Source organism: Frieseomelitta varia, unplaced genomic scaffold (genome assembly GCF_011392965.1).
Source record: "Frieseomelitta varia isolate USP_RPSP 00005682 unplaced genomic scaffold, Fvar_1.2 scaffold_248, whole genome shotgun sequence".
Lineage (NCBI taxonomy): Eukaryota > Metazoa > Arthropoda > Insecta > Hymenoptera > Apidae > Frieseomelitta > Frieseomelitta varia.
This window is the reverse complement of record NW_025109977.1, coordinates 162957-188638: the sequence shown is the minus strand read 5'-3', so window position 1 is coordinate 188638 and position 25682 is coordinate 162957. Positions and strand designations below refer to the sequence as shown.

Genomic DNA, 25682 nt, shown 5'->3' with positions numbered 1-25682 from the left:
ATTTTGATTTAAAGTAATTTTAGTAACAAGGTACTTTGTAAAAACTGATTTCTTTTTTTTTTTTATGAGTCATGGATGTTAATAACTTGACGCGCGTATAATAAAGTAAACTGAAACGACAGAGAGCAATATTCCAGTGTATTCCGTTGTTGCGCGCAAGATATCAAATGATTTTTAATAACGATAGGTAAATGGACCAATCACTGGATAATAATGAAATATATTCAATGATGGGTATTACCCGTTCAAGATCGTTTTTAATTTGTTACAATAAATCAATACAATTTGTTTGATGGAACAAAAGACTACAGTTATTTATCGTATAAATAATTGCACCATTTGTGCGACCAACGGGTGTTACGTAGGAGATGCCAAAAGGCAATTATGTGAATGCTACGAAGATATTTTTTCAATTTTTGTAGCGAAGCATTTTGTATTTATCGTTCCACACGAATAGCTAATGTACAAGCACTACATAATTCAAACATCTGTTCTATTCGTCTTATCATATTTTCTTTAAATTATATATTTTTATAGTTAATTTTTATTTATATGTATACAGATATATCCGATTATAATCAACTATTAAAATTATAATACAGCCAAATACTTAATTGTAACAATCATTGTAGACATTGGTTGCAAGCTAGATGTTCCGTTTAATGCTGTCCTATACAGACTGAAATATATAGTTGTCAATATACAAATACTATGAACGGAACAACTGTATGATGTGCTCATAAGAGGGATATACAATGGGTTTTATTAATTATTATGTACATACGAGCATACATACATTACATACATACAAACAAACAAACAAACAAACAAACAAACAAACAAACAAACATACATACATACATACGTACGTACGCAATCATTCGCGCAGTTTGTACCTGTGTATGGATGTGTGCGTGTCTACATACTGTAGCTTGGAAAAAGGACCTCGACTTTAATGAGTGTTAATGCTCTGAGTTGAAGCGTTCCCTTAAAAAAAAAGAATGAAAGGAAAAAAAAGAACTTACTACAACTTATGAGCCCTTCGGTGTGATTTCGTATTCTCCTTACACTCTTCCCGTAATAATATTGATTATGTTTTGTAACATTAGCTCGACGGAGTGTATAGTAATTAGACTGGTTAGATAACCAGACAATATTTTGTGGAACATTCAAGAGTCTACGTCTGCATGGAAAAATGCAGAAATTTGGAAGCATACCCATTTATACTATCTGCTTCTTCTTTCTTATATCCGCCGCATGTCAAGTAGTATAAATACAGCTTTCGCACGGAATTGCCGAGATGAAATCTCAACGTACTGATTCTCTCGTTGTTACGAACACTTTATCCGCAGGAACATTTCTTTCATGGCGGTTACAGATTGTCGTATCAACGTAAACGAATGCCGCCTCTTATCCAATTTTTGTGCAAAGGTTAAGACGTGGCAGTCGAATGAACAGTCTGGCCGCATCACACATGTAAATAACCAATATTGTAAAAATGTGTTCACCTGTTAATATCTACTTTAAATAACTCAATAAGGCTTTAGTTCAACGCGATTATTTCTTATAATTTACTCAGCAATACTATTAAAAATTTCTTTTCAATTCAATTTTTTTAAATATCCTCAACATCGCGTCAAGCAACAAAAATACATTTTACAGTCTATGTAAGTACTTTCCGCGATGAATACATGATAATCTTGTATCAGAATGTTGTGGTAATTTTCCAAAATTGCCGTTATGATCGGTTTCTTAGAACTTACAAAATTCAGTTCCATTTCTAAAAAAGGAGAGATTTAAATATATCTAAATTTGTTTAAAACAAATTATGAATACTGTAATTGTATTAAGTGGGTTTTCGTATTCAAACTTAAACTCCCAGTAACTATGGTTTTAATTTCTAATATATTAATGTTGTCGTAATAAAAATTATCAATCTTATTGCTATATCAGTTATGAACTGAATTAACAAAATTTTCGCAAATTATTTGCTTTATCATATCTGGATTTCTCGTAAATGTATCATGATACATTTAGCTTAGCATTGAAACCTAATAACAATACAGAAAATTTTTATATCTATACAAACATTGTATGCAAAGCGTTATTTGGGCCATGTGGATTATTTACGATAATGTTCTTGGTTGTTTAGAAAAGTGGAGGGATGCAACAGTAATATAAACAGAGAGAAGGATGTATAGGAAAATCGAGATAATGACATACTAAAAAAATGCTCGTTTCATGTGTAACAATGCCAACTTCGACCAGTCCATTGGAAGAAATAAGAATTAAACCATATCTTCTAACAGCCCCACTATATCATGTCAGCATTTTTTTTTTTTTTTTTTTTTTTTAGAAGCAGTGATTTCTAAAATTGGCTATTTTCACTTAAAACAAATCCAAACATTTCTGCATTGTATATTGGCGGTCACAATATTGATATAATTATATAGTAAGTTAAAATATGTTTGGACATCGTGACCAATCACCTTTACTTTTACACTCCCAATATTCACCACCATATACGTAACACAGACTGTCCGTGTATGGATCCTGCTCTTTCTTAAACCATAAAGGTTCGTAAGTTTCATATGGTAAACCTAATACAAATCAAATCTCCAATTATAAAAATATTCCAAAACATTAAATAATTTTTCCTTAAATTAACTTAAAAAATATTTTTTAACAATACCTTGAGCGGCAGCTTTTTCAGCTTCGTGTTCCCGTGCACGCCGAGCAGCTCTTTGTTTTTCCTCTAATCGAAGTTTTTCTGCATTCGCCTTGTCCCATTCACCACTTTCCATTAACTTTTGATCAGGCCTAAATCTAGAATCTGTAGGAGCTATACCTTCCTCAGGCTCATTCAATTGACATGCTAATTCCGTGAAATTGTAATACTTCTCACTATCTTCACTGTAGAAATGGATAAAATATAATAAATTTTGTCTTTTAATATAAAATATACTTCAATTAAATACTTACGGTGGCATACGACGCTTCCAAGCGAGTATGTAAGGCCCTGTCTTATATACTGGATTGTCTGGCGTGCCAGACGTACTGATAACAGGAGCAATCTCTATCTTTGAATCCCATGTACCTTGTACTACCCACTTAACTTCATTGTTTGAATTCATGACTACTCCTTTTACTTTACGTTGACTATCTCTCGAAAAGTATGAATAGGGCGTATACTTCAAATGGCACTTGATACCTTGTTTATGGTTCACAATATCTGTATCACCACTTTGATCAACCCATAATTTTCCTACTATAATATTGTGTACAGTGGTAGTAACTTTTCGCCACGTGTAGTGATGTGTACCACCTTCCATTTCAAGGTGAGCAGTTCCTAATGGTATTACCTATTGAGTCGTAATAGGATTAAATATTGCATGTTTGTTTACAATATTGCAAGAGGTTGTTTCACGAATGTCTTATAAAACCTACCTGTAGATATTTCCCACGGAATTTAGATGCCATGGTAAATTCTTGCCAACAACGCCATTTTCGCCCTTCACAATGTTGCGCTAACATTGGAGGATGATGAGATACTTGTTCTGAAATCGCTCGCCATCCTAAATCATCCACGCGATCACATTCATACGTTTCACCTAATAAAGGATTAAAAGGTTTGCCAGTTCTGGAAGCAGTTGTGGAATAACTAGATATAGTAAATGCAGCAACATAAGCCATTTGTTCATAGCCATCTGTACATTCTGCTGCTCTGTGAAAAATCAAAATGAACATTTTTTTCCTTTTTTATTTAACAATTTAATAAAAACTGAGATAAAATATACCTGTCAAGAATATCTGCATATTCATAATCTTCTGTAAGCCGTTGAAGCATACTAAGCGGCTCAGAAAAATTGACAGGCATTGGAATTTTTGACAAATCTTTGCCAATGCAATTTTTCATAATACTCCATAAATTTAATGGATAATTTGGTTTTTCAGGTACCCTAGTTCTCCGTTTCCGTTTAGAATCTGTTACCCCGGTGCTGCCACTGCTGCCATTATTAGATTGCCAATTTGTCTAATACAGAATGCAAGATTGGATAAAAAAAAAATGATAAGTTGATGTAGTTAGAGTTTAATTATATAATTACATAATTACATAATTACAATGTATTGATAAGAGCAATTTACTTACATTGTCCAGATTGTCAGTATTTGCAGCAGTGGTAGGAGTTACTACTGTAGAATCGGTCACAATACGAAAGGAGTTTGTGGTAGCTGTATCTGACAAAGGTAAAGGCGTTTGATCACCTTCTGAACTAGAGCCATCATCACTACCTTGAGAATCAGTTCGATCTCTTGAATTATTCGCTGGGACACCAGGTATACTTAAAGTAAAAGTATCGGATTCTTGTGCATCATAAAACTCAGCATTATCTTCTTCGTCTTCTGATGGAGAAGTTGTGACTGTTGTATCTACAATGACAACCAAAATTTTGCTTAGTTGCACTGGACGAGTAATTAAATAAGTAAAAGTAAATATATATGTATATATTCAAAGCTAAATGAGATTTAGTTGATCAATAAAACAGTTATTCAATTATAATTTTACAACAAATTTTATAATTGAAAATGGAATGAAACCTTCATTTATCATGACTCATATTCCTTGTTAAGATTAGAGATAAATCGCGAATACATGAACACAAAATACAGTAAAAGCTATCATTTCGATTACGCAATGAAACACGTATTTCGCGCCAACGAAAAATATAACACAAAGAATGAGGAATTTGTTGAACCTATATAACCGCACATGCCACTGCTCAAATTTATTTCACTTTACTTCTCTGCTTTGAAATAATCCGTCACCCCCTTCCCTGTTCTTATTACTTGTGTCACTCCCTCTCCTAACCGATTGAATCGTAGTATAACAACTGCTTTTGTCATTAAGTTGTACCGTCCTCTATCCCCTCCAATTACGGTCCACACCTGCAGTATTGGTTAAAATAACGAATAAATGATTCACTAAAGATGCTCGTACAGTGTGATTTTTTTTTTACAGACAATTACAATGTATCACTCATTAGGTTATGCTACATTCGACGACAGATTTGGCGCTCTCACGTATTTCGGCCCTTGCTATAAATTTGATTGAAGCTGCGGACCGTTATAAACTCGCTGGTGACAAACTTCTCCCCTTCACCCCGTTTAATCAGTTTAGCATCTTTCCATTTATCAGCATCAAGCACAATCGTCGAGAATTTCGACGCTCGATTCAGTTTTATCACATCGAATTTAATGGTAGAGTTGCGAAAAGGAACTGTCAAAAAAATATTCACACGAAACGGAAATTTGCAAGGCCATCTGAGTCTGATTAAGCACTAAACTTGGGAGAAATGAAAGCACATGCATGTATGTATATATAAGCCCTATATACATTGCTGTAATATGCCATACAATATAGAATATATTGCACGTCATGTATGCATAGACTTTAAGCTACGTAAGTCGCGACACCATTCAAATTAAGTTTCACAACTGCCATCTGGTTAGGAAACGACAAGGCATGCAAAGGCGCGAAAACTCAAATCTATGTGCTATACAGTAAAGTAGTATATCAACAAGCAGTGTATAAAGTGGGGCAAAATTATGGCGGCTGTGCACTATCACCTGATGAATACGGCATCCCTCGCTCGGCAGACATACACATATGTATTTAGCATACATTTCTATTACAGGTCACTTACAGAGTTAAAACGCCTATAGCACAATTAGAGCAAAGTATATGAAGGTAAAAAGTTCGGCACAGCGTGAATAATGAACGAACACTCGAGTCCGTCTTTCTCATCGTCATATACACAGCAATTACTTAACAGTTGCATCAAAATTAATCACAGCATTACCAATTGCATTAATATAAAAAAGAGGAATTATTACGCGAAGCTCTGTGTCCTCCTGCTGTAACTGCCGTAGGTAAGGCATGTTGTGCAGCCTCTTCCAAGTGAGAGTGCTGCCTGGCCAATTGCTCAACCATTTTTTCTATTCTTACTTTCTGGTCGCGCTCATGTTGCAGCATTTTTTTCCATTTCGGTTCTTGCTGCTCTGCTAATTGCAAATATTCGTTACTTGCCTGAAATCAGAATTAGGTCTAGTAAGTATACACGTACATCTTCAAAATCAATATTTTTACAATATGTTATTATATAATTTTGCAAATTGAATAGAAATAAAAATGAATACCTGGCTGTGAGCTGTGAAAAATTGCTTAGAAATATTGTTTAATCCATAAAGAGGGGATTTTTAGAGTTAGCGTTAGAATAACATTGTTGTGCAGCGAATGAAGTAATTTTATACATCGTTGGCCACAAATTTTCATGTGTATATTAGTCTTAACGATGGCCTTTCAACTTACATTAACCATAGCACCGGCCGCGATGCGAAAGAGCGTGGCTCGTTCACTAACTGTCTTTATTTTTGCGGCTAGCTCCGGCGATGGTGGTTCCAATGCTTCAAGCTCGTTTAAAACTCGCTGAAGCATAGTCCCTTTTTTCATTAGCAAATCATTACAAGCCTGCAAGTTTTCTAAACGCTGTGATAAATCCTTCACAGTAACCTGTTCTGGCTTTTGACTGTCGTTATCCTGAAACTCTTCCTCCTCTTCTTCTGAAACAAATTTTACTTTACATAACGTAACTGCTTTAATGTTTTCTACAAACGATTTAATTATTATTTAACTCATATTTTATCGAAGACAAGAAGTCTTGCATTGTCTACAATACTCTAAGAAAGGATAGATAATGTAACTGATTCAATATGGTATTCTACAGTTACGTATGATTCAATATCATTTTTTGTTTAAAATTGCTGAGTCAAAATAATTCTCTTGAATCACAGGTCAAAGATAGACAAACACGTTCATGAGAATAAGCATATCAATATTCGTGTGCGTTATTTATCAATATAAATAAAATACTGTGCACGAATAAAGATCGATAAAAGAAAACATGTAATAAATATAGATCAAAACGTATTTTTTTTTTTGCCCCGTTTTGCTTGCTATTCTGACTTCCTTATGCGTTATCTTTTATTGATATGCTTCATTACGGAGAATGAAGTATTTAAGAAGACAAAATTATGAAATACAAAGAGTATTCCGCTGATAACGATAATTCAATATCAATGCTGAAACCAACTGGTATGCTTTTAAAATTGTTCGTATTAGTAAACTATTACATTATTAGTACACTGAGAATACTTATAGAAATTTATATTTTTATAGACACAACTAAAAAAATTGAAATTACATATATATATAAAATCTAACTCTATATTAGAATTGAGATTAACGTTGTTAAATAATTCTATCTCGTGTCGTTTAAATCATCAATCTTCATGAAAAATTGTAACGATCTGTCAATTGTGTAAGTATTAGCAAAGTTACTATAGACGATTGCCTTTAATGCTATTTTATACCGCTCACTGTTAACAGATTTATTGATTCTTTAGATAGCAATTGATTCCTGCTCAGAATCAGTTGCTTAGTGAGAAAGAATCAATCTCAGATGATGTTAAATCAAAATCGAGTACCATCCACTGAAGACATTATACCGTCTTACTTGCTGACTTAGCTACATATGTATTATTAAATTATTAGCATGATTTACGACTAACTAATACCGTCTGCAAATCTAATGTTCATAACAAAAGCCACCTACTGCTCAATCAGTCTGACAAATACGACCATCTCAAATTAAAGATCCAATGAAATTTGAAAACGAAATTCTTTTATCAATCAATTGACCTTCTCTTCTTCGAATCTCCTCTCTTCGTGAAATTTTGGAGAAACCTAGTACAAGCGATGCTAATGGAGATGAACCAGCATCCCTCCAACGAGATATAATCATGACAGTCATATTGTATCATTATGTAATCAATAAGGAACGACGATTAATTCTTTCTTTCGGTGACGAACATGTGATAGAAAATGTTGGTTGATACAAACCAGATTCCATCGCCTGGATGGCCTTGGCCTTCGCCAACTCGAGGGCCGTGACCCATTGCTGACGTTCTACCTCTGTCGCTGCCTTGATATGGAAGGTTTGCGTGCCACCGTTGCTCACAACGAACGTGCAAGCGTCCACGGTGTGTATTAAGGCCCCATGCAAGGATATCGTGCCGCGGCACGTGTGCGACATCTCCGCGGGATTTCTAAACAGAGAAGAGAAATAACGACAGTTCCGCGGACATATTCTTCAATCGATTGAGAACCGAATGACACAGAGAAAGACAGACGTGAGTTTGCAAAGTTAATTCGCTTGTCGCGTCTAATGTAAGCCTGAGGTTTATCCAAGCCAAAAATACGTTACTTCTGGTTCGCCCAGAGATGATTATACACACGCACAAGATAATACATGTTACCGTGAAAGCAATTAATTCTTCCGATTCTTCTTTCCCATTCTCTATTTATTTCAGAGAATCTGATCCGCTTGGTAATTTACCAAATAATATTATTAGTAATTTTAGAGTGTATAGGTAATCATTAACTCAAGTTAAGGACTATCGTGTATAAAATTTTTACTGAACGCTATCACGTCAAATGAATTTTCATTCGCAATCTTTAAGGGTTTAATTTCGCAATCTTTAATAAAATTCTAACAGTAATTTCAATATTCTGATATTGAAATTACTGTTAGAATTTTATTGTTCGTTATATACAGAGATCTAGACACCTATCTGTCGAACAACTGCAAATGCAACTAGAATAATTCTATGATATCGTAAAAGATTTTTATATTCGTGGTATTATCTGTTATAATTACTAAATTGGATACTTTCATCGTAACATGTACACTGTAGCAAACGAGATCATACGACAGTCTGTGTTAATCTGTGGCACTACAGTGTGTATGAGTAAAGAACTTTGAAAACGAAGTTCGTGTGAATAAAATTAGGGGGATAGTCAATTAACTCTTTTCCCAAGCAATCCCATTACCATTTGTTCGATTACACGCCACAGTATTTTCTTACATACAATCTATAATCAAAAGAAGAGCCCAATGGTATAATTTGGCGAACAGAAAACAAAAAGGAGGGGAGAAAAAAAAAAATAAAAAAGAGAGAAAAGAAAGGATATACAATGCTTAAGAGCCGACCTGATGATTGAAAGAAGGGGAACAGATAGCTCGCGGATCATGGCATGCACTTTAGGGTCAGTGGAATTAAATCTAACACGCAAGGGATCGAGACTTTGTACACGTTGAATACTCATGCTAACGCGTTCAGAAATTATTATTGCATATTGTCCGCATAGATCACAAGCATTCGCGCAAAGTTCCTTTTTTTCTAGTTTTTTTTTTAATTTTCTTTCTCTTTTGTCCTATTACGGCAAAAATCTGTAAAACTCATCCTTATGTTTCGAAACTACTTAACAGTAATAATATATTTTAACTACGTATTTTATTTTGTGTGAGGTATGTGTAAGTACTGTGTTTCAAGTCTATCAATTATAGAGAAATTCGTGTATGTTATTCGATGGACTGGGAAGATGCGGGTATATAAAACGTACGAACATAAACTGTGCGCATAAATAAGACATCAATGGGGCAGAACAATGAATAAAAAATATACATGGCCATAAAAAGTCACATTTCATAAGAAAATGCGAATTTCTATCGTCATTCTGTTTCAAGCGCAACGAATAAACGATTAAACAAAATGACTTCGCTAAATACAACCATGTAGTGGAAACTGAGAGAAAATTATAGTGCAGCGTGTCTTGATGGGTCTAATATATGCTTTTACTGACTTTAAATAATTGAACAATTATTATTATTATTATAAAATACTGAAACTCAAATAAACTTATTTAAAAAAAAAAGAAAAAACTTACTTTATTAATATTACAAGATATTCTTTTTACATCATTACCTAAATATTACGGAATCAAAAATAGCATAAAAGAATACATTTTGCATGCGTTATGTAAGATACAAAATAAGTCGAAGAAATTCACGAAAAAATTCATAATAATTGTGGTAGCAACAATTAATCGGCAAAATAAATTTTATTTCTTTCTGTTTTAAACTATTCGACAAATTAAGATTATCGGTATTCATTGATACCAGCTCATCTATTCGTGCTATAATTATTTCTTGGAACATTCCCAACGAGCCAGTAAAAGCTTTACACGGTCTGTAAAGACCTTCGAAATATCTCCTGAACAGAACTGGAACTATCAAACAATATAAAGCAATGTATGTATGTTTTATATTTGTGTATAATAAACACGTATATATGTACACATAGAACACAAAAAATATACAAATTTTACCACCTTTTTAGAGTAATTAAGAAGAAAGGGAGATTTAATTAAGAAGAAAGGGATGGGTAGAATCGTTTGGCAAAATTAGATCTATGATAAAAAGGTAAGAAGTGGACAGGAAGCAAGTAAAATTATTAGGAACATTAACAATATTGTATTAATTTAATATACAGCTCAAATATGTATATATATACATATACAGATATATATATATATATAATGTGGCAAGAACTGTATAATGAAATGAAAATGAAAACTCGAACATCGTTTTTGTCTGTTTTAATTAAAAAGTTTGATTCATAGAAGAGTCAGGATATTTCGGCTTCTTCGATAATTTTACTTACTCGGAGGCTCTGCCAGCCTTCCGCTTGCGTCGTGTTGATATCTTTGGCCCCCCTGTTGGTTCAGCCCTAAACAGTCCATAAAACAAATAGACCCCGTTCACATTGTGTAATATTGTATCAAAGCGATAATTTTTTTTTTTTAACTGGTTTGAGAAAAGATTGCATCTCTGTTGCTGTTTATCCTACTGCAAATTCTCGCGATATAGCCATGTTCCTTCTTTCTTTCATACATAATTCGTTGCGTTGGTTGCTTTCCTTTCTCTCGTTCTCTCTCTCTCTCTCTCTCTCTCTTCCACGCATACACTCTCTCGCTCTCTCTTTTTTTATACAGCAACAGTGCAACCATCACGTTCGTGCGTTGCGTGTACACACTTTGTGCGAGAAGCAGTTTCGACGGTCACGACGTTTGAAGTTCTTGTAAAAATAAAATTTGCAGGACATTTGCAATTTAAAAAGGCATTGCAAACTCAAATCACACAACTGTGCCAAGCGGAAAATTAAAAGATCTAGGCATTGAATGTTAGGGAACGCGGATGATCTAAATATAAAGAAATTGAATAGTAGAATGAATGATATGTTATATTTCTTTAGAACTGCCTCACTTGTATCCACGATTGATAATTGAGATCAGACAGACCGAGTGGAAATAAAACGTTGCAACTTTGTTACATGACTAACGATGATTAAATAATATTTGGCAATCTTCTAACTCTCCCACAAAATTATATACAAAAGTAAATCAAACATCATTCAATGTAAAATCTCACTGTATTGGAAAAAAGAACAGGAGAAGGCAAATATGCAATAAATCTTCTCTGATGCGTGTGGTAAATATAAGCAAATATGTATATATATGTGTGTGTGTGTGTGTGTGTGTGTATTTATATATATACAAAATGTACGGTCCTCACAATCAGTCAATTGTTCTGTCAATGCTTTCTAATCGTTTTAACGTAGATGTCAACACATTCTGCGGCATGTACATGCTCAAGGATGTTACTCAAACTAAAATGGATAAGTATGGAATATGTAAATATGAGTTTTGGAAACGAAATCGTGATTAAATTCAGTTAAATATACTTGGATAAACCATATCAATAATATCCATAATCGAGCCTGCTTATATACATGCAACTTCAAACTGTTAAATGTTTAGTATTGTACTTCACTTATGTTCTTAAACACTAACAGCTGATCAAATACTATGTTAGATACTTAATCCACAGCTGTTCCCTAAATTTTTTAGATCAATAATTTCATCTTTTTATCGTATTTAATAGAAAGACAACATTTTTACTTATGGTATTATACAAAATATAAGATGCAAATGTATGCATACAGTTGTAAACACATATCTGTTTACATGTAATATAATGTTATGCTTACATGTTATATGTCATATAAATAATAAAGCCATTTAAAAATTTACACTCTTCATTTAATTAGAAGTAAAACATTATAAACCAAACTTACTGTTATTATCCATCTAATATATGTATATACATATAAATATAATACCTAAGAAAGGTTATAGAGCTATGGAAGTAATTATTACAATCCCTTCTCAAATTTTACTTCATATCAAATTGAGCATGTCATTCTATTAGGAACTACATATAGCCAGTGTAAATGATTTGAAATGATAAAGAAGGGACAACTCCGTATTGTATTTAAACGAATTTTCTCTATCAATAATTATTATTATGCTGTTGGAAATAGACAAGATGACGGAACGAAAATCCGTGTTAAAATATTATTCGCTTTATAAGAGTACAAAATCACATCGGGTTCTAATGTAATTTAAACGTGGCTAAAAGTGAAGGTAACTGAAACGAAAGTAACTGACACGTAGGAAACTACCTGTAGTACGACAGTAGGCCATTTGACAGGACAAACCATCTTCGTTGATAACCTTTTAAATAATTAGTCCATTTAAAGAGCCAGCCTTTCATCTCTTGTGTACCGTGTTGAGCCTTCGGGTCACCCATTTTAGTATATGCTGCGTGCTCACACGTGTTTTTCCTGAAATTACAATGCACTCCAATATCTGCGTACACATCACCCGTATCGTACAGCCACCATTTTGATATTCTTCTAACCCACGGACTGTACGCTCTTAGATCGAAATTCTACTTATACACACTGTTTGCAAGTTCGCAACACACCAGCAGCAATACCAACAGATTCGCGAACGTGCCTTAAAAGCACGGTATTTGGATATAGTATGGGTCCCTTCTTTTGTACAGCGTGGTAACCCGCCACGTTCCTTGGTGACGGTGCTTAACCTTTATTACCTAGTCACCTATATAACGTTCGTGTATACATACACATACAAATTTGATTACGGGTAATTTGTGATTTTGCAATTTTTTCGAATCGTGTTTTTCCCTCTCCCTTCTTGTTTTTTTTTTTTTTTTACTTCTCATGGGAAAAGATCGATAACATATTTCGATGTATCACGAACAAAAACAACAATCGATCGCTTGCACGACGATAAAAAATCCTTACACCATAAATTTCGAGGAATAAATTGTAATGAATGTTTTCGAAATTTGTAGCATATGTTTTCTTTGTTGTCTTCGCATCGTTTAGAGTTCAGACTATATCGAAACTGGATGTAAATCAACGAAAAAAAGTCACTAGTTCTCGTCGAAACGAAAGGGATTGTACAGGGCTACTGTCATTCTTCATGTTTTCCTATTTGATCTTCGAAGAAAAATTCTATACATGTCGCACGCGTCACAGTCGACGATGCCAATGACAAACAACGAAATGGATAGATTTATCACGCGACAGGAATTCAACAAAATTCTTTTTTACATACTTCTTAGAACGAATACGCCAACGAAAATACATTCGTTCTGTCATTTGGTGAAATATACGTATGGTCTGCTGGGGCGAATAGTTCCAATTACGAGAAATGTCATGAAGAAGAAGCACTCTGTACACTCTTCGATTAGATGTTTGATACTGACCATTATCTTCGAATGAAACCAAGCTCTTAATTTATCTGAGCAGATCACACAAGTAACAAGTACTCGAGTGCCTCTTCGTTTTACCGTACGAAGAGTGTATTACGAATTTCGATGTATTAATAACTACGTAATCACCTCACGTATTTGTAGCGTATATATATATAAACACAGAAATACGAAAACTTCGGTCAGCTACATGTATTAATTGTTTGATTTAGATAATTAAATGTTTCTTATTTCGATAAGGTAAAGTTATGAAAGATTGGGTTCAATGTTATTTTACTTTATCGATAATGTGAAAACGAGCAACAACGTTATCGACTCAGTTTCCCGTTTGTCATTTAAAACTATGTTTAAAATAATTGCGTATAAATACATATAAAATATAAGCAATCTGTAAAAAGTATATTGAAGCGTAAATAAAAATATTGTTATATTTATAAATAGAATAGATGTATGTGCAGAATACATTGAAATATGTAACATTAATAAAGAATTTTTCACGTCACAAGCTGAAGTTAAAGTATTAATAATGTTACAAAAAAATCGTTAAAATTCACGTATAATTCTTAATTAGTACTAATAAGTGTGTGATGATAAAATTAAATTTATAAAATTTTACTAAATATACGACCAATTCTATACTATAATTTTGTTTCATTCTACCATAAACAAGATATAACATAGATTCAATGTTTCATGAATTTTTATGTTATAAGATTTGAAAGTGCAGATGAGTATATTTTTAAATTTATTAATTTTATCATTTATTAATTTTAGTATTTAATTTTTGGAATTTATATTTTAATATTATCAGTATAAACCACAGAGGGCGCAAAAACCACTAATTCGTTTCAGTCGATATTTCACTTCGAATGATACAAATTTTCTTAAAATATTACATCTATGTTATATCTAGTTTATGATTATAAGTTTCAACTTTATTGAATCATTTATTTAAGATTTAGATTAAGATTTAAAATATTTAATCTTAATTAATAATAAAATTTGTTGACTTGCACGTGTTATTTCTTTATTTATACGTTAATTATTAGTATGTAAATATGATGCACATGAGCATTAAATATAATAGCTTATATTTCTAAATAAGAACTCATTTCTAAAATAAAGCAACTTTCAAACACTTGTATTAAATGTTTCAAAATTTCAATATAAAAGAATAATCAACATATAATCAAGCATTTATTGAATAAAATTCCAAGTTAGATAGATATATTAGCTTCAAGTAAAACGATTTATGTTAATATATTGACGTAATCTGAGTTTTCTCGGGATGATCAAGGAAAAGTACAAGTACAATACGCACGTCAAAACGTATAATAAATGTTCCTTTTATAATTTAATGCTTAAGAATTATAAATTATAAATAGTGTGTAACTCATAATATTACTCTTGATCTGTACTTCATAATATTATTCTTGATCTGTACTGTGAAATTAAAGATCTGCAATTAATAAACGTAATGTATAACTATTACATAATGAAATATAGTTTTGTGTGCTGACTGTTGCATGTTTCAAAGCGAAATTCATTATTGAAAGAATAACTCGTAAAATTCGACAAAAATATTCCGTACAGTATTTTAAAAGAGAAAAATATTGCTCAAAACAGCGAAACGGATGCATATTACCGTTTATTATTACCACGCGTATATTAGTTTGTTAATGTTAGTGCCTTTCGAACACCCAGTAGAAAAGGTTGACGCAGGTCTGCGCTTGTCACAAACAGTTGACCTGTGTAGTTGACTGTGATAGTTGACCGATCGCGCGCTAATATACTTTTCTCGCGTTTCCGTATTCTCTCGTGGTTTTGACTCATTATCGCAGAAATCAGTGCAGTATACATGAGGTGATGAGAGAACGTACAAAAGGGCCAGACTTCGGACCGCCCAGGTGAGATGGCTGAATTTCTAATACATCACGGTGAGACATAATCTGGGGTAAGGGAGTAGCAACCTCTTGGGGCCATAGCTAGTCACGTGACCCTTCTGTTTACCAAAATGGTGTACGTCTATGTTTTACAAATAATTTTCATTTCATTCTAATACATGTTCCATTCACCTATGATATGCTCAATGAAACGGAGTTACAGTAAACTTACTGTTAGCGTTAAAGTCTCGCAAAGGAACGATTGTAGCTGATACTGTTGCATTTGCACAGCGTTTGGTTGTCACAAATGATTGTAGCGAAAGTTTGAAAGTAGCTGTACGAAAGTGTCTTCCGCGTCTAATCTCTTGGTGGTTTTTACCAGTAGACGTAAATTATTCTGATTTCCTACGAAAATTTGGAGCGCATTTTTTCACAATGTGCCATATTAATTACAACATTTTAAAAATTCGTAAAACTCACTGATCTATGTATCTCTATCACTTATTATAATTTTTATGTTCCCATTCTGGATGATTAGGCTTAGTATCTTTATGTAATAACCTTGATAGTAATTTTGGTTGGTTTATTTTTCATCGTATAACATCATTGATATTGTATTTTTGTTTTATGTTTTAAAGGGGGTGACCGAAGTTATACAAGGCCTAATTCCATTACTGACAATGTTGAATGCACAGCGTTGCAGGTACAATAACTATGTATTATGTACTTTTATTTTATTTCGCAGATTTTTATATTGTAGATATTAATATGTTATACTTGCAGTGATTACAGATGATCTCTGATATAGGTTAGTGCAAGCAGAAAGCACTTTCAAATAGGACATCTAAATGTCAGAAGGTGTCCTAGCATAGTGTTTTATGCTTTGGCCAGGCATTTTTAAAGATGGCCACGTATCAAGTTGATTATCAGTGGTTAGTCTTACAATTAATATTAATTTTATGACAAATGTTACATCGAATAATTAATTAAATAATCCTTTATTAAAATTAATACTGATATTCAACAGTCGTTCAACATTTTAGGGCTTATACTATAATGGATTCATCTAGGATATCCACTTTCCTAATATCAATTTTATTGATAGTCTATGGCAGTTTCCGATCTCTAAACATGGAACAGGAAGCTAGAGAAAGGGAAAAAGAAAAAGAACGTAGTAATTTATTGACTGGAATTTTGAGTAACAGCAGCACAGCAAATGCAGATGGTGCTAATGGAAGAGTTCAAACCCTAAATACAATGCATGCTCTCTGTCTACCTCTTGGTGCTTCCATTTCACTACTCGTCATGTTTTTCTTTTTTGACAGCATGCAAATGCTTGTAGCAATCTGTACAGCCAGTAAGTTTTATAGAATAGTACATTTTGTGATTGTTATCACACATATAAAGAACACGCATCAAATTAAGAACATTTATTTTGCAGTTGTAGCTGCAGTTGCATTGGCATTTCTTCTTTTACCCATGTGTCAATATATCATTAGACCATGTTCAGATGGTAATAAAATATCTTTTGGTGTCTGTGGAAGGTTTACTGGTGCAGAATTACTTTCATTTTCATTAAGTGTGAGTATAGTCTGTATTTGGGTACTGACTGGGCATTGGCTACTCATGGACGCAATGGGTATGGGACTTTGTGTAGCATTCATTGCATTCATTCGATTACCTAGTTTAAAGGTATCCACCATACTATTAACTGGACTACTCATTTATGATGTCTTCTGGGTTTTTTTTTCATCTTATATATTCAGCACAAACGTAATGGTTAAGGTAAGTTTCAATAAATTTGTGATAAATTAGCTTATATTAAACTGTTTTGTGTATTTTATTTACAGGTAGCAACTAGACATGCAGATAATCCAGTGAATCTTGTGGCTAGAAGGTTGCACTTAGGTGGTGTAGCAAGAGAAGCACCGAAACTTCCTTTACCTGGAAAATTAGTGTTTCCATCAATGCATCAAGCAGGACATTTTTCAATGTTAGGTCTTGGCGATGTGGTTATGCCAGGACTACTGCTTTGCTTCGTTTTACGATATGACGCGTATAAAAAGACTCAATTGTTGCCTGGTGGTTGTGAAACAGGAGTTCCACCGCCACGACACATTAATCGCATCAGCTATTTTCATTGTTCGCTCATTGGTTATTTTCTTGGTTTACTTACTGCTACTGTAAGTTCTGAGGTGTTCAAAGCTGCGCAACCTGCCTTATTGTACCTTGTGCCCTTTACTTTGTTGCCATTACTCACAATGGCGTACTTGAAGGTACTTTAATTTAGTACTTTTAATTTTTTTTGTGTAGATGATGTAAATTGTGATGAATATGCTATTTACAGGGTGATTTACGTCGGATGTGGAGCGAACCATTCATATCTCAGCAACCTTCCAAACACATGGAAGTTTGACAACAGTCATGGGTTTGTGTATATTACACATTGGGAGGAAAACTACTTGTAGAATCCCATTGTCACTTATCATAACGTCCTTATTTTTATCAATGTCATTTAATGTAAGTAACTTTTTTTTTTACACATGCGTCTTTTAATGCTACAATGCAAATTACGGTTTCATATACGGGAAATGTAAAGGTATACTGCAGTACGACATTGATTTAATACAATATTGAATACAAGTAATGACAAAGTTTTTTATTAAATTGAAAGCTAAAACAATTCTTGGAAAGCGTATTTAAAATACTGACTATTATCGACATAACGTTAATATTCATTTTGTGTCTTAAATTCGGTGTTGAGTAAATGAATGAATTATGTGTAATAGATAAGATAACTACATACTGTTTATCAATTACTTCATAGTTTAGTAAATGCGAAAAAACGTGTTCTGAGAGTCACCTAAAAAAATGGACAAGTATCTTTTTTTTTAAGTTTTACAGTGACTTTACTATAAAAATTTATAATGTTTTCAAAATACACAATTTTTTATTCCTTCTTTTTTACACTAAACTATTAACATATATATATATATTAATTTCGCTATAACTCCGTTATAAATGCGTGTGATATTCTCTATGCAGAAAGATTCTTTTTAATTTATTCAATCGATATCAAACTAATTGTATGTAACGTGTAGTTATGGATAGAGTAATTTAATAATTATTCGACGATTTCCATGAAAATCTAGTGAACGTATGTGTGTAGGTTGTGATTTTCTTTTACTTGGAGCTAGCATTGAACAAAGTATTCTCTATGCAACGTGTATATAAATTTTGGTTTTTATAAACTTAAGAAAAAAATTTACAGTTCGTTATTAGCATATATTGCAAGCATTTCAACTTGCCAAATATCTTGCTAACTTTGTGTAGCATGATGGGAAATTGCAAACAATTTTAGAGAAGTGAAAAGTGAAAGTTGTAGAATTTTATGTCAACAAAAAAAAGAGAGAAAAAAAAGTAAATTGCGTATTTGCGTCTTGATTTTCAAGAACTATCTCGTGATAAGAAAGAAGGACTTATGATTGAAATATAGTGTTTTAACTAAGCTCTTGCTATGGATAGGCATCAGAAAGATTTTATATGTTTATTTAAAAACAAGACTGAAAGAGAGAGTAATATTGTACGAAAGCCAACATATTTAGAGATCTCTCAGAAAGATATAATCAATCCTTTTTGTTCAATTTTTCTTGTATTTCAATTTATAAGATCGTAGATTGATATGATACAGTATAGTATGATATATAATACAATATTGCGCAATGTGTCTAAAGTAAAATAATTGCTTTCATAATTAGTATAATTTACTATAGATTACAAAGGAATCTAGAACTTGAAACATGTTAGTTGTTTACTGTTTGTTTTTATAATACTTTATTCATCACATTCTAAAGATTACGAACAAATTATATGTATATTTGAATTTTGATCTGTAAATGTATTTTATGGATAAGAATATTTTAAGGAGAGTGATACATTTTTAATGTAATCAGTTTTGCACCTAGAATGGTATATTATGGTATTAGGTGTGATAAATCATCGGATACAGAAATACATTCTCGGTTTAAACTAATTATAACTTGTATACTTGTATATTGATATAGAAAGTAAACTCTAAACTGTAACTTGGACGAAAGAAAAAAAGGATATTATACTTGCAATCTTGTTCATTAGAAAAATTTCGATATTTCATTTTTTTCTTAAACATTTTGTCCTTACTTTTATAATGTTAATAGATCGATGTTAAATAGTGTTATACAAAAACTAATAATTCTAAACTTTTTAAAAAAACGATAAAAGATTATTTGTATATGTAATCGTTTTTATACATTTCTTTTTCCTTTTTTTTTTCTTTCTGCTTACGTTAACGTGAATGAAAGGAATTTAAGCAATTTATATGAGATATTACACTGATAAAAATACTCCTTTTTATACGATCTAATTAGTTTTTGTATAAAACTGTGATTCTTCCTATACTTTATTCGCTTACCTGTCCATAGCACAAGCAATTTATTCTTATTCATTACACGTCTTGAAGAAATAATCTTTAGACGAATCGTACAGAAGAAATATCTATTTCTCTCATAAGATATAAAAATATAAGTGACAAAATATATTTTAGCTACTTCCGTTGTAAACATAAAAAAAGAAGACTTGATATCATCCATAAAGTGGATGACTTTAACTGCGTTCTATTAAACTCCAGAAAGCTTAAAACTCATTTTATGGTTCGTTTTTCTTTTTTTTTTTTAAGTAATGAAAATATGGGATTAATATTTTCATAATGTCCATTTTGAGCTTCTTGTTTCATTGAATGTACATACTATTAACATTAGGAATTAATTTCCTATCGTCTGTTTTTCGTTTGCCTTGTAATTCAAGATTTAATTTATCGAATGAAAAAGCAGGTTTCAGCATATTTTGATGTTTAGTTGAACATTTTAGTTAAAACAAAGAAAAACACATGATATATATATCATTATATAAAAATATTGTGCAATAATAAAATGTGTTTCAATGCTTTCGTTATTAGGAATTAATCAATGAACTACTTTTTCATATAGGGAAATGATTGTATTATGTTCTTGCTTTAATTACATCTCTTTAATTCATATTGCTTCTTTTTTTGTACAAACAGAATTTAATACATAACAATGTAGAAAATATTGATCGATAAGATTATAACTTAGTTTATGGTGAAAATGAAAGGTGCGTAAAATTATATTTCCTTTTTTTTATAAATGTACGTAACGAGCCACGTTTTAATTAACGAGAGTCTTTAAGTCTGATGGATTATTTATTTTGACTAGGATAACAAGTTTCAGAATGAGAAGCATGTACATAAGTAACACACTTAACTGTCCTTCAGTTTTCCCACAAACTAAGTGACAAAAAATGACACATATATATATATATATATACATACATATTAGCGATACGAAATGTATGAAATAAAAAGCAAAGTAAATGAGAAGAATACATTTAAAAGAAAAAATCGGAAATTAAGTCATAAATAATATATAATTAAATGCTAAAATAATATAGCTAATATACTTATAAGAGCACTTTGCTTGTACTGTTGCAATTCTTGACTTGCATGTGTACAGCTATGTACATTTTTATATATAATAAAAAAGCACACGATCGTGCTTCGTGCGTGCTCGTGTTGAATAAGTAAAGTTATTGAATAAACTTACATGTGTTCATTTTCCATCATTGTTTACGTGTACTTGAATATAGCGTATATATCATTAAGTACGATTACAATACCGCTACGGAATAAAACGCGAGTAAATAACATACACTCTGGGACATATTTTAGGAGGCAAGGACACAACGATCGATGAACATGATGACAATCTCTTACAGAATCATCTCACACGCTGCTCTGTCTCATCGTCACGTTATCTAAATTTCTTTTGATGCTCTCCAACTCGTTTATATCAGTCACCGAGGATTCGCATTTATATACAACCAACGAATGATAAAAGTGAACGGCGAAGGCAATGAACACTATGAGCACTGGAATTACTATAATTGTACTGGCAGTGGCGGCGGTGAACGAGTAATCCCAGAATTTCACCCAGCACAGTATAGCAACCTCCACTAGGAACAAGAACAATCCTAATACCGTGGAAAATGCCCAAGCCAGCTCGATGAAGCCGCGCATTCTTTCATGAGGAGATTCCGTGACAAGCCGAGATACGTGAAGTTTACTGACGGCCTCAATATTGGGCAATAAATACGTGCTTATCATTAAAGCAAAGATGTGTACTGATACTAGAACGGTTGTGCAAACAGCGAACATCACAAACAACCACTCCGGCACTGCGGTTGGCTCGTTTATTTGCAGCTCAACCATAGCCACCTGAAAAAATAAAAAAAAGAAAAAAAACAATGAAAATCGATTGACACGATTTTAATGCCGGCCAATTAAAGCATGTATTTTCTGAGAAATATAATTGCAGCCTTTGACTGGTTTATACGATTCATATGTGCTTTCCACGGTTTTGGATGAGATCACGAACTTTTTCGACGCGATTCAACAGAGCGCATTGTAAAAGCAATTACAGCTACGTCAATCCGAAGTGTATTGTTAAAGAAAGTGATATTTGTCTTATGTAATCATAGACGAGACTGAAGATTACACGGAATTGTCGTCCACGTCTGTTTAATGATTTTCAGGAAATGTTGTGTAATCCACCGCGGGTTTTCTGATTATACAAACATAGATTTTCTTGGAAAATTAATTCGCCCGAAAGGAATGTACAACAATAAGCATTTTGGAATTTATTACAACGGAATTCTCCCTTCCTGTTATAAGGATTCACCGATGACAAAGAATACATGTTCATATTGTCGCATTGATGTTCAATATCTGTGCGCATCATTAAGGAGAACGTATGGACGACTAATAGCGTAATCGATCATCATCGTATAAGCAACCGTCCAAGGAATTTTAATAGACGACTAAATATCGTAATAAATCGTCATGGTCGTCTTCGTTTTCACACGATGACGAAACATAATGCTCACCATGGCGAAACCGCTCAATAACTCCGACGTTGTCGCAGTTGCTTTCAGTTTAGCTCTGCTCATGTGAAGTCTTCTCCATGAAAGACTTTCAGGACCATCTTGTTCCTCCGTCTGTTGTGAGGAAGGTGTTGGAGGTACAGGTGATCCCACACACGTACAACAACAAGTGTATGGCATGTTATTTATCGAAGTGTGACTATTCGAAAGTGGAAGGCTACCCATTGATCTCATATCTAAAGCTACATAACGACTGTTCCTGTTTCTCGGCGATAGAATTAATTCACTCTGAGACGGGCATAAGGAAGAACTTCTGGAATTATAACAGGGATAACTGGATTCGCTCATTTGCGTCTGCTTTGGCAAATAGGCCAGAGAAGTCGGTCTGATTCTTTGTGTACCATAAGATAATTGGATAAAATCAATCTGAGTCGCTTTACTCGATTTCTTGACAACTTCTTCCGGATTCTTTTGCGCGGAGATCGTGTTGCCCTTGCTATACTTGTCACTCGCCGCCTTTTCATCCTGTATCGTAATACTGTTTCTATGCGAAGACTCCTTTTCAGATAGATTTTTATTCGACATAATTGCTTGTTTATTCTTTGCTACTCGTTTCAATATCTCTCATGTAAACATCTGTTACAAAGGCTGTTTATTACCACCTCATTGATTACGCCTTAGTCACAAAATCGTTCCACGGTTTTCACGAAGGTTCATCGTTATCATTTCCTTTCCAATGAGTTGAGTCACTGCAACGTGCACAGGTTTACACAATCACCGTGCAATTATCATGTATTTCAATTCTTCCATCGCGTTTCATATCTGTTGCTTGATCACCTGCTCCCAATTCAGGATTTTGCTCGCAATGAACGAATAAATAAAACGAACGAAACCACATCAAATGGTTACTTGTCGATACCATGTATTCTCACGACACTGAGCGGTTAATTACATCCGTTCCAGGCGGCCGTTGCATGCGTGCATTTCTTAAAATATTATTTAGAAAGCAATTTAAGCGCGAGCGGAGTGGAGCACGTTTCGCGGAACGGGCCGAGCCGGGAACGAGTAACCGCGAGTCTCTATTGTCGAATACTAACCGAAACGCGATGGTTGCATCGTTGTTCAAGCGCACATGACGTATTCGTCTGAATCATAACAATAGTATTAATTGCTTCGGAGCCATATCGGCTACATAATAACCGGCTACACGGCTTAATGTACGTGTGCTTGCTCTGCCTGACCGTTCTGCGTTTCTCACGTGTCTCCACTGAATGATGTGACTGCGGCCAATGACGCTTGTTTTTTCTGCATTTGGATAAGGAGATAAGGTGCACGCGGAGGTATCTGACTAGGTATCGAGACGCCACCGAGGCAACGGTGTAATTAATTACGCCGCTAAAAGGGAAATTCCTCCGCGCGAGTCTCATAAATAGCTGCATATAGCTGACCACTCTTTCCATGTTTTCATAAATAGAAGTTTATTTGCTACGAGTGTCAGACTGATTTCTTTCTCTCTTATTATCCTTACCTTAACACGATCAAATATTATTCAATATAGAAGCGCGAATGTAAATAGCATTAGTGACGTGCAATTAGAATTATCTGTTCACTTGAGTGATAATTAACTAAGATATAATTAAAAAATATTCAAGAAGAATATTTGCGTTTACCGTTATTAGAATTTTCCTATTAAAAAAAAATATTCCAGAGGAATTTGAAAATTCATGCGCTTTTCGCGTGTTTGTATGCAGATAAGTGATGTATAGGAATTGATTTATTGATATACGAGTTTATCGGGAATCGCTGTGGAAAAACCATCCTGATGACCACAGAAACGGAGAATGAGATGAGAACGTTAGTTGCGGAAAAGCAATTCTCGGGGAACAGATTCGAATTGCATTATGTTGCAGGGTTCGACGATACGGATCGTCGCCGAACCGTAAAAAAAAATGAACGGTAGATGATATTCACTAGTTTAGGATGCGTTCGTCGCATTTCCAATTTCTGTAGCGTTTAAACGGAGGTCATAACGAATGATCATTTTATACATATAAAAATTATTCCATGGTTACTGTGTACTTCATTATTTGTATTCTGTGCAGTAGGTGCACGACGATGCAAGACAGATTTCAAGGAGTTGTGCATGAATGTGTGCCATCGACGATTTATAGGAAAATTTTTATTTACTCACGGCCTTATTTGCATATTCAATTGTATGCTCAAAGTTAGAGAGAACTAATCGAGTTGGAAAATCCTGGTTGAAGTATTTTCATTTTTTTTTTTTAAAGATTAATATATTTTTTAGTATTTACTTTTAAATACTTATCACTGAATTCTTCTTATTTGTAGGTAATAAAACAAAGTCGGAAAAATCTAATTGGATTATTTCTATCTTTTTATTAAAATTTTAAACTCTTTTTTCAAATAATGAAATGATGCTTGTAAGTAGGAGAAACAAGATTGGAGATTCATATTATCTTCTGAGTCAATTGTGTTTCAAGAAAAGATTAGGGAATCGAGATTGAGATCTGAATAAAAGAAGAATGACGATAGAGCATCTTATTTTATGTACTGACTTTTCAAAACTAAACAGATTTTACAGCGCTATCAAATTAAGATACGAGCAGGTGGATGCAGGTAAATTTTCTGTGTGGAATAAGAATTTAAAATGTATATTTTATATTATAACACAGCATGTTTTTAATGTTATTCAGAATGTGACAGTGTAAAATTTTTCGATTGATACGCGTAATTTGTGAACAATACTGTTATTCCTCATTTTCTCTGATCTTGAGATAATGATGCAAAACAATTCTAGGAAATTATGCAAATTAAATTGTTCACGAAGTAAAACTACAATTGATTGAATAGAATGAATAATGTACATGTATGATTTTCCTTTACTTGAGCCTACAGCAAGGCAACATGTAATTCTTTTGCTCTCTTGAAAACCTGGTTGCATATCTCAAGGCGTTAGTAATGAATATTATTGCGTACTCACACGTGTCAGTTTCGCACGTGTACTTGTGTACTTTATGTCAAATGATATTTATAATGTTGTAAAAATACATTATGTGGAAACGAAAAATTTTATTTGAAGATTTCGTCAAAAGTTTACGAAACGTATTGTTCAAACAGTATTGTATATTATGTATACAGAATGTTCCAGAGTGTGTATATATCTGTAACTAATGGTACAACC

At 33.1% G+C, this 25682-nt stretch overlaps 3 protein-coding genes and 1 long non-coding RNA gene across 15 annotated transcripts; 2 read left to right on the top strand and 2 right to left on the bottom strand.

Annotated features, from left to right (window-relative positions):
* Positions 1-233: 233 nt before the first annotated feature.
* Positions 234-13866, bottom strand: LOC122528318 (oxysterol-binding protein 1). Of its 8 annotated transcripts, none has more exons than XM_043653323.1 (12): positions 13734-13866; positions 12484-12645; positions 10624-10689; positions 7961-8166; positions 6371-6621; positions 5896-6088; positions 4151-4431; positions 3798-4033; positions 3448-3724; positions 2983-3362; positions 2693-2913; positions 234-2600 (listed from the first exon to the last, which is right to left on the bottom strand). In XM_043653323.1, the coding sequence occupies exons 2-12, from the start codon at positions 12609-12611 to the stop codon at positions 2458-2460; spliced, it is 2382 nt and encodes a 793-aa protein (XP_043509258.1). In that variant the 5' UTR covers positions 12612-12645; positions 13734-13866; the 3' UTR covers positions 234-2457. The 8 variants fall into 8 exon arrangements, with proteins under 8 accessions (XP_043509258.1, XP_043509257.1, XP_043509251.1 ...); XM_043653322.1 differs by lacking the exon at positions 13734-13866 and adding an exon at positions 13599-13727; XM_043653316.1 differs by lacking the exon at positions 13734-13866 and adding an exon at positions 13448-13592.
* On the top strand, positions 9905-12032 carry LOC122528328. The gene is made up of 3 exons (XR_006306546.1): positions 9905-10211; positions 10300-10382; positions 10955-12032. It is a non-coding gene; the product is annotated as an uncharacterized LOC122528328 (long non-coding RNA).
* Positions 13867-15112: 1246 nt separating the features above from the next.
* On the top strand, positions 15113-21158 carry LOC122528268 (signal peptide peptidase-like 3). Of its 5 annotated transcripts, none has more exons than XM_043653229.1 (7): positions 15113-15511; positions 16126-16190; positions 16271-16419; positions 16531-16844; positions 16929-17272; positions 17338-17763; positions 17835-21158. In XM_043653229.1, the coding sequence occupies exons 3-7, from the start codon at positions 16391-16393 to the stop codon at positions 17901-17903; spliced, it is 1182 nt and encodes a 393-aa protein (XP_043509164.1). In that variant the 5' UTR covers positions 15113-15511; positions 16126-16190; positions 16271-16390; the 3' UTR covers positions 17904-21158. The 5 variants fall into 5 exon arrangements, with proteins under 5 accessions (XP_043509164.1, XP_043509165.1, XP_043509166.1 ...); XM_043653230.1 differs by having other exon boundaries at positions 15113-15541; XM_043653231.1 differs by having other exon boundaries at positions 15113-15558.
* LOC122528271 (calcium release-activated calcium channel protein 1-like) lies at positions 20181-23675 on the bottom strand. Its single transcript, XM_043653235.1, has 2 exons — positions 22484-23675; positions 20181-21815 (listed from the first exon to the last, which is right to left on the bottom strand). The coding sequence occupies exons 1-2, from the start codon at positions 23063-23065 to the stop codon at positions 21324-21326; spliced, it is 1074 nt and encodes a 357-aa protein (XP_043509170.1). The 5' UTR covers positions 23066-23675; the 3' UTR covers positions 20181-21323.
* Positions 23676-25682: the final 2007 nt, after the last annotated feature.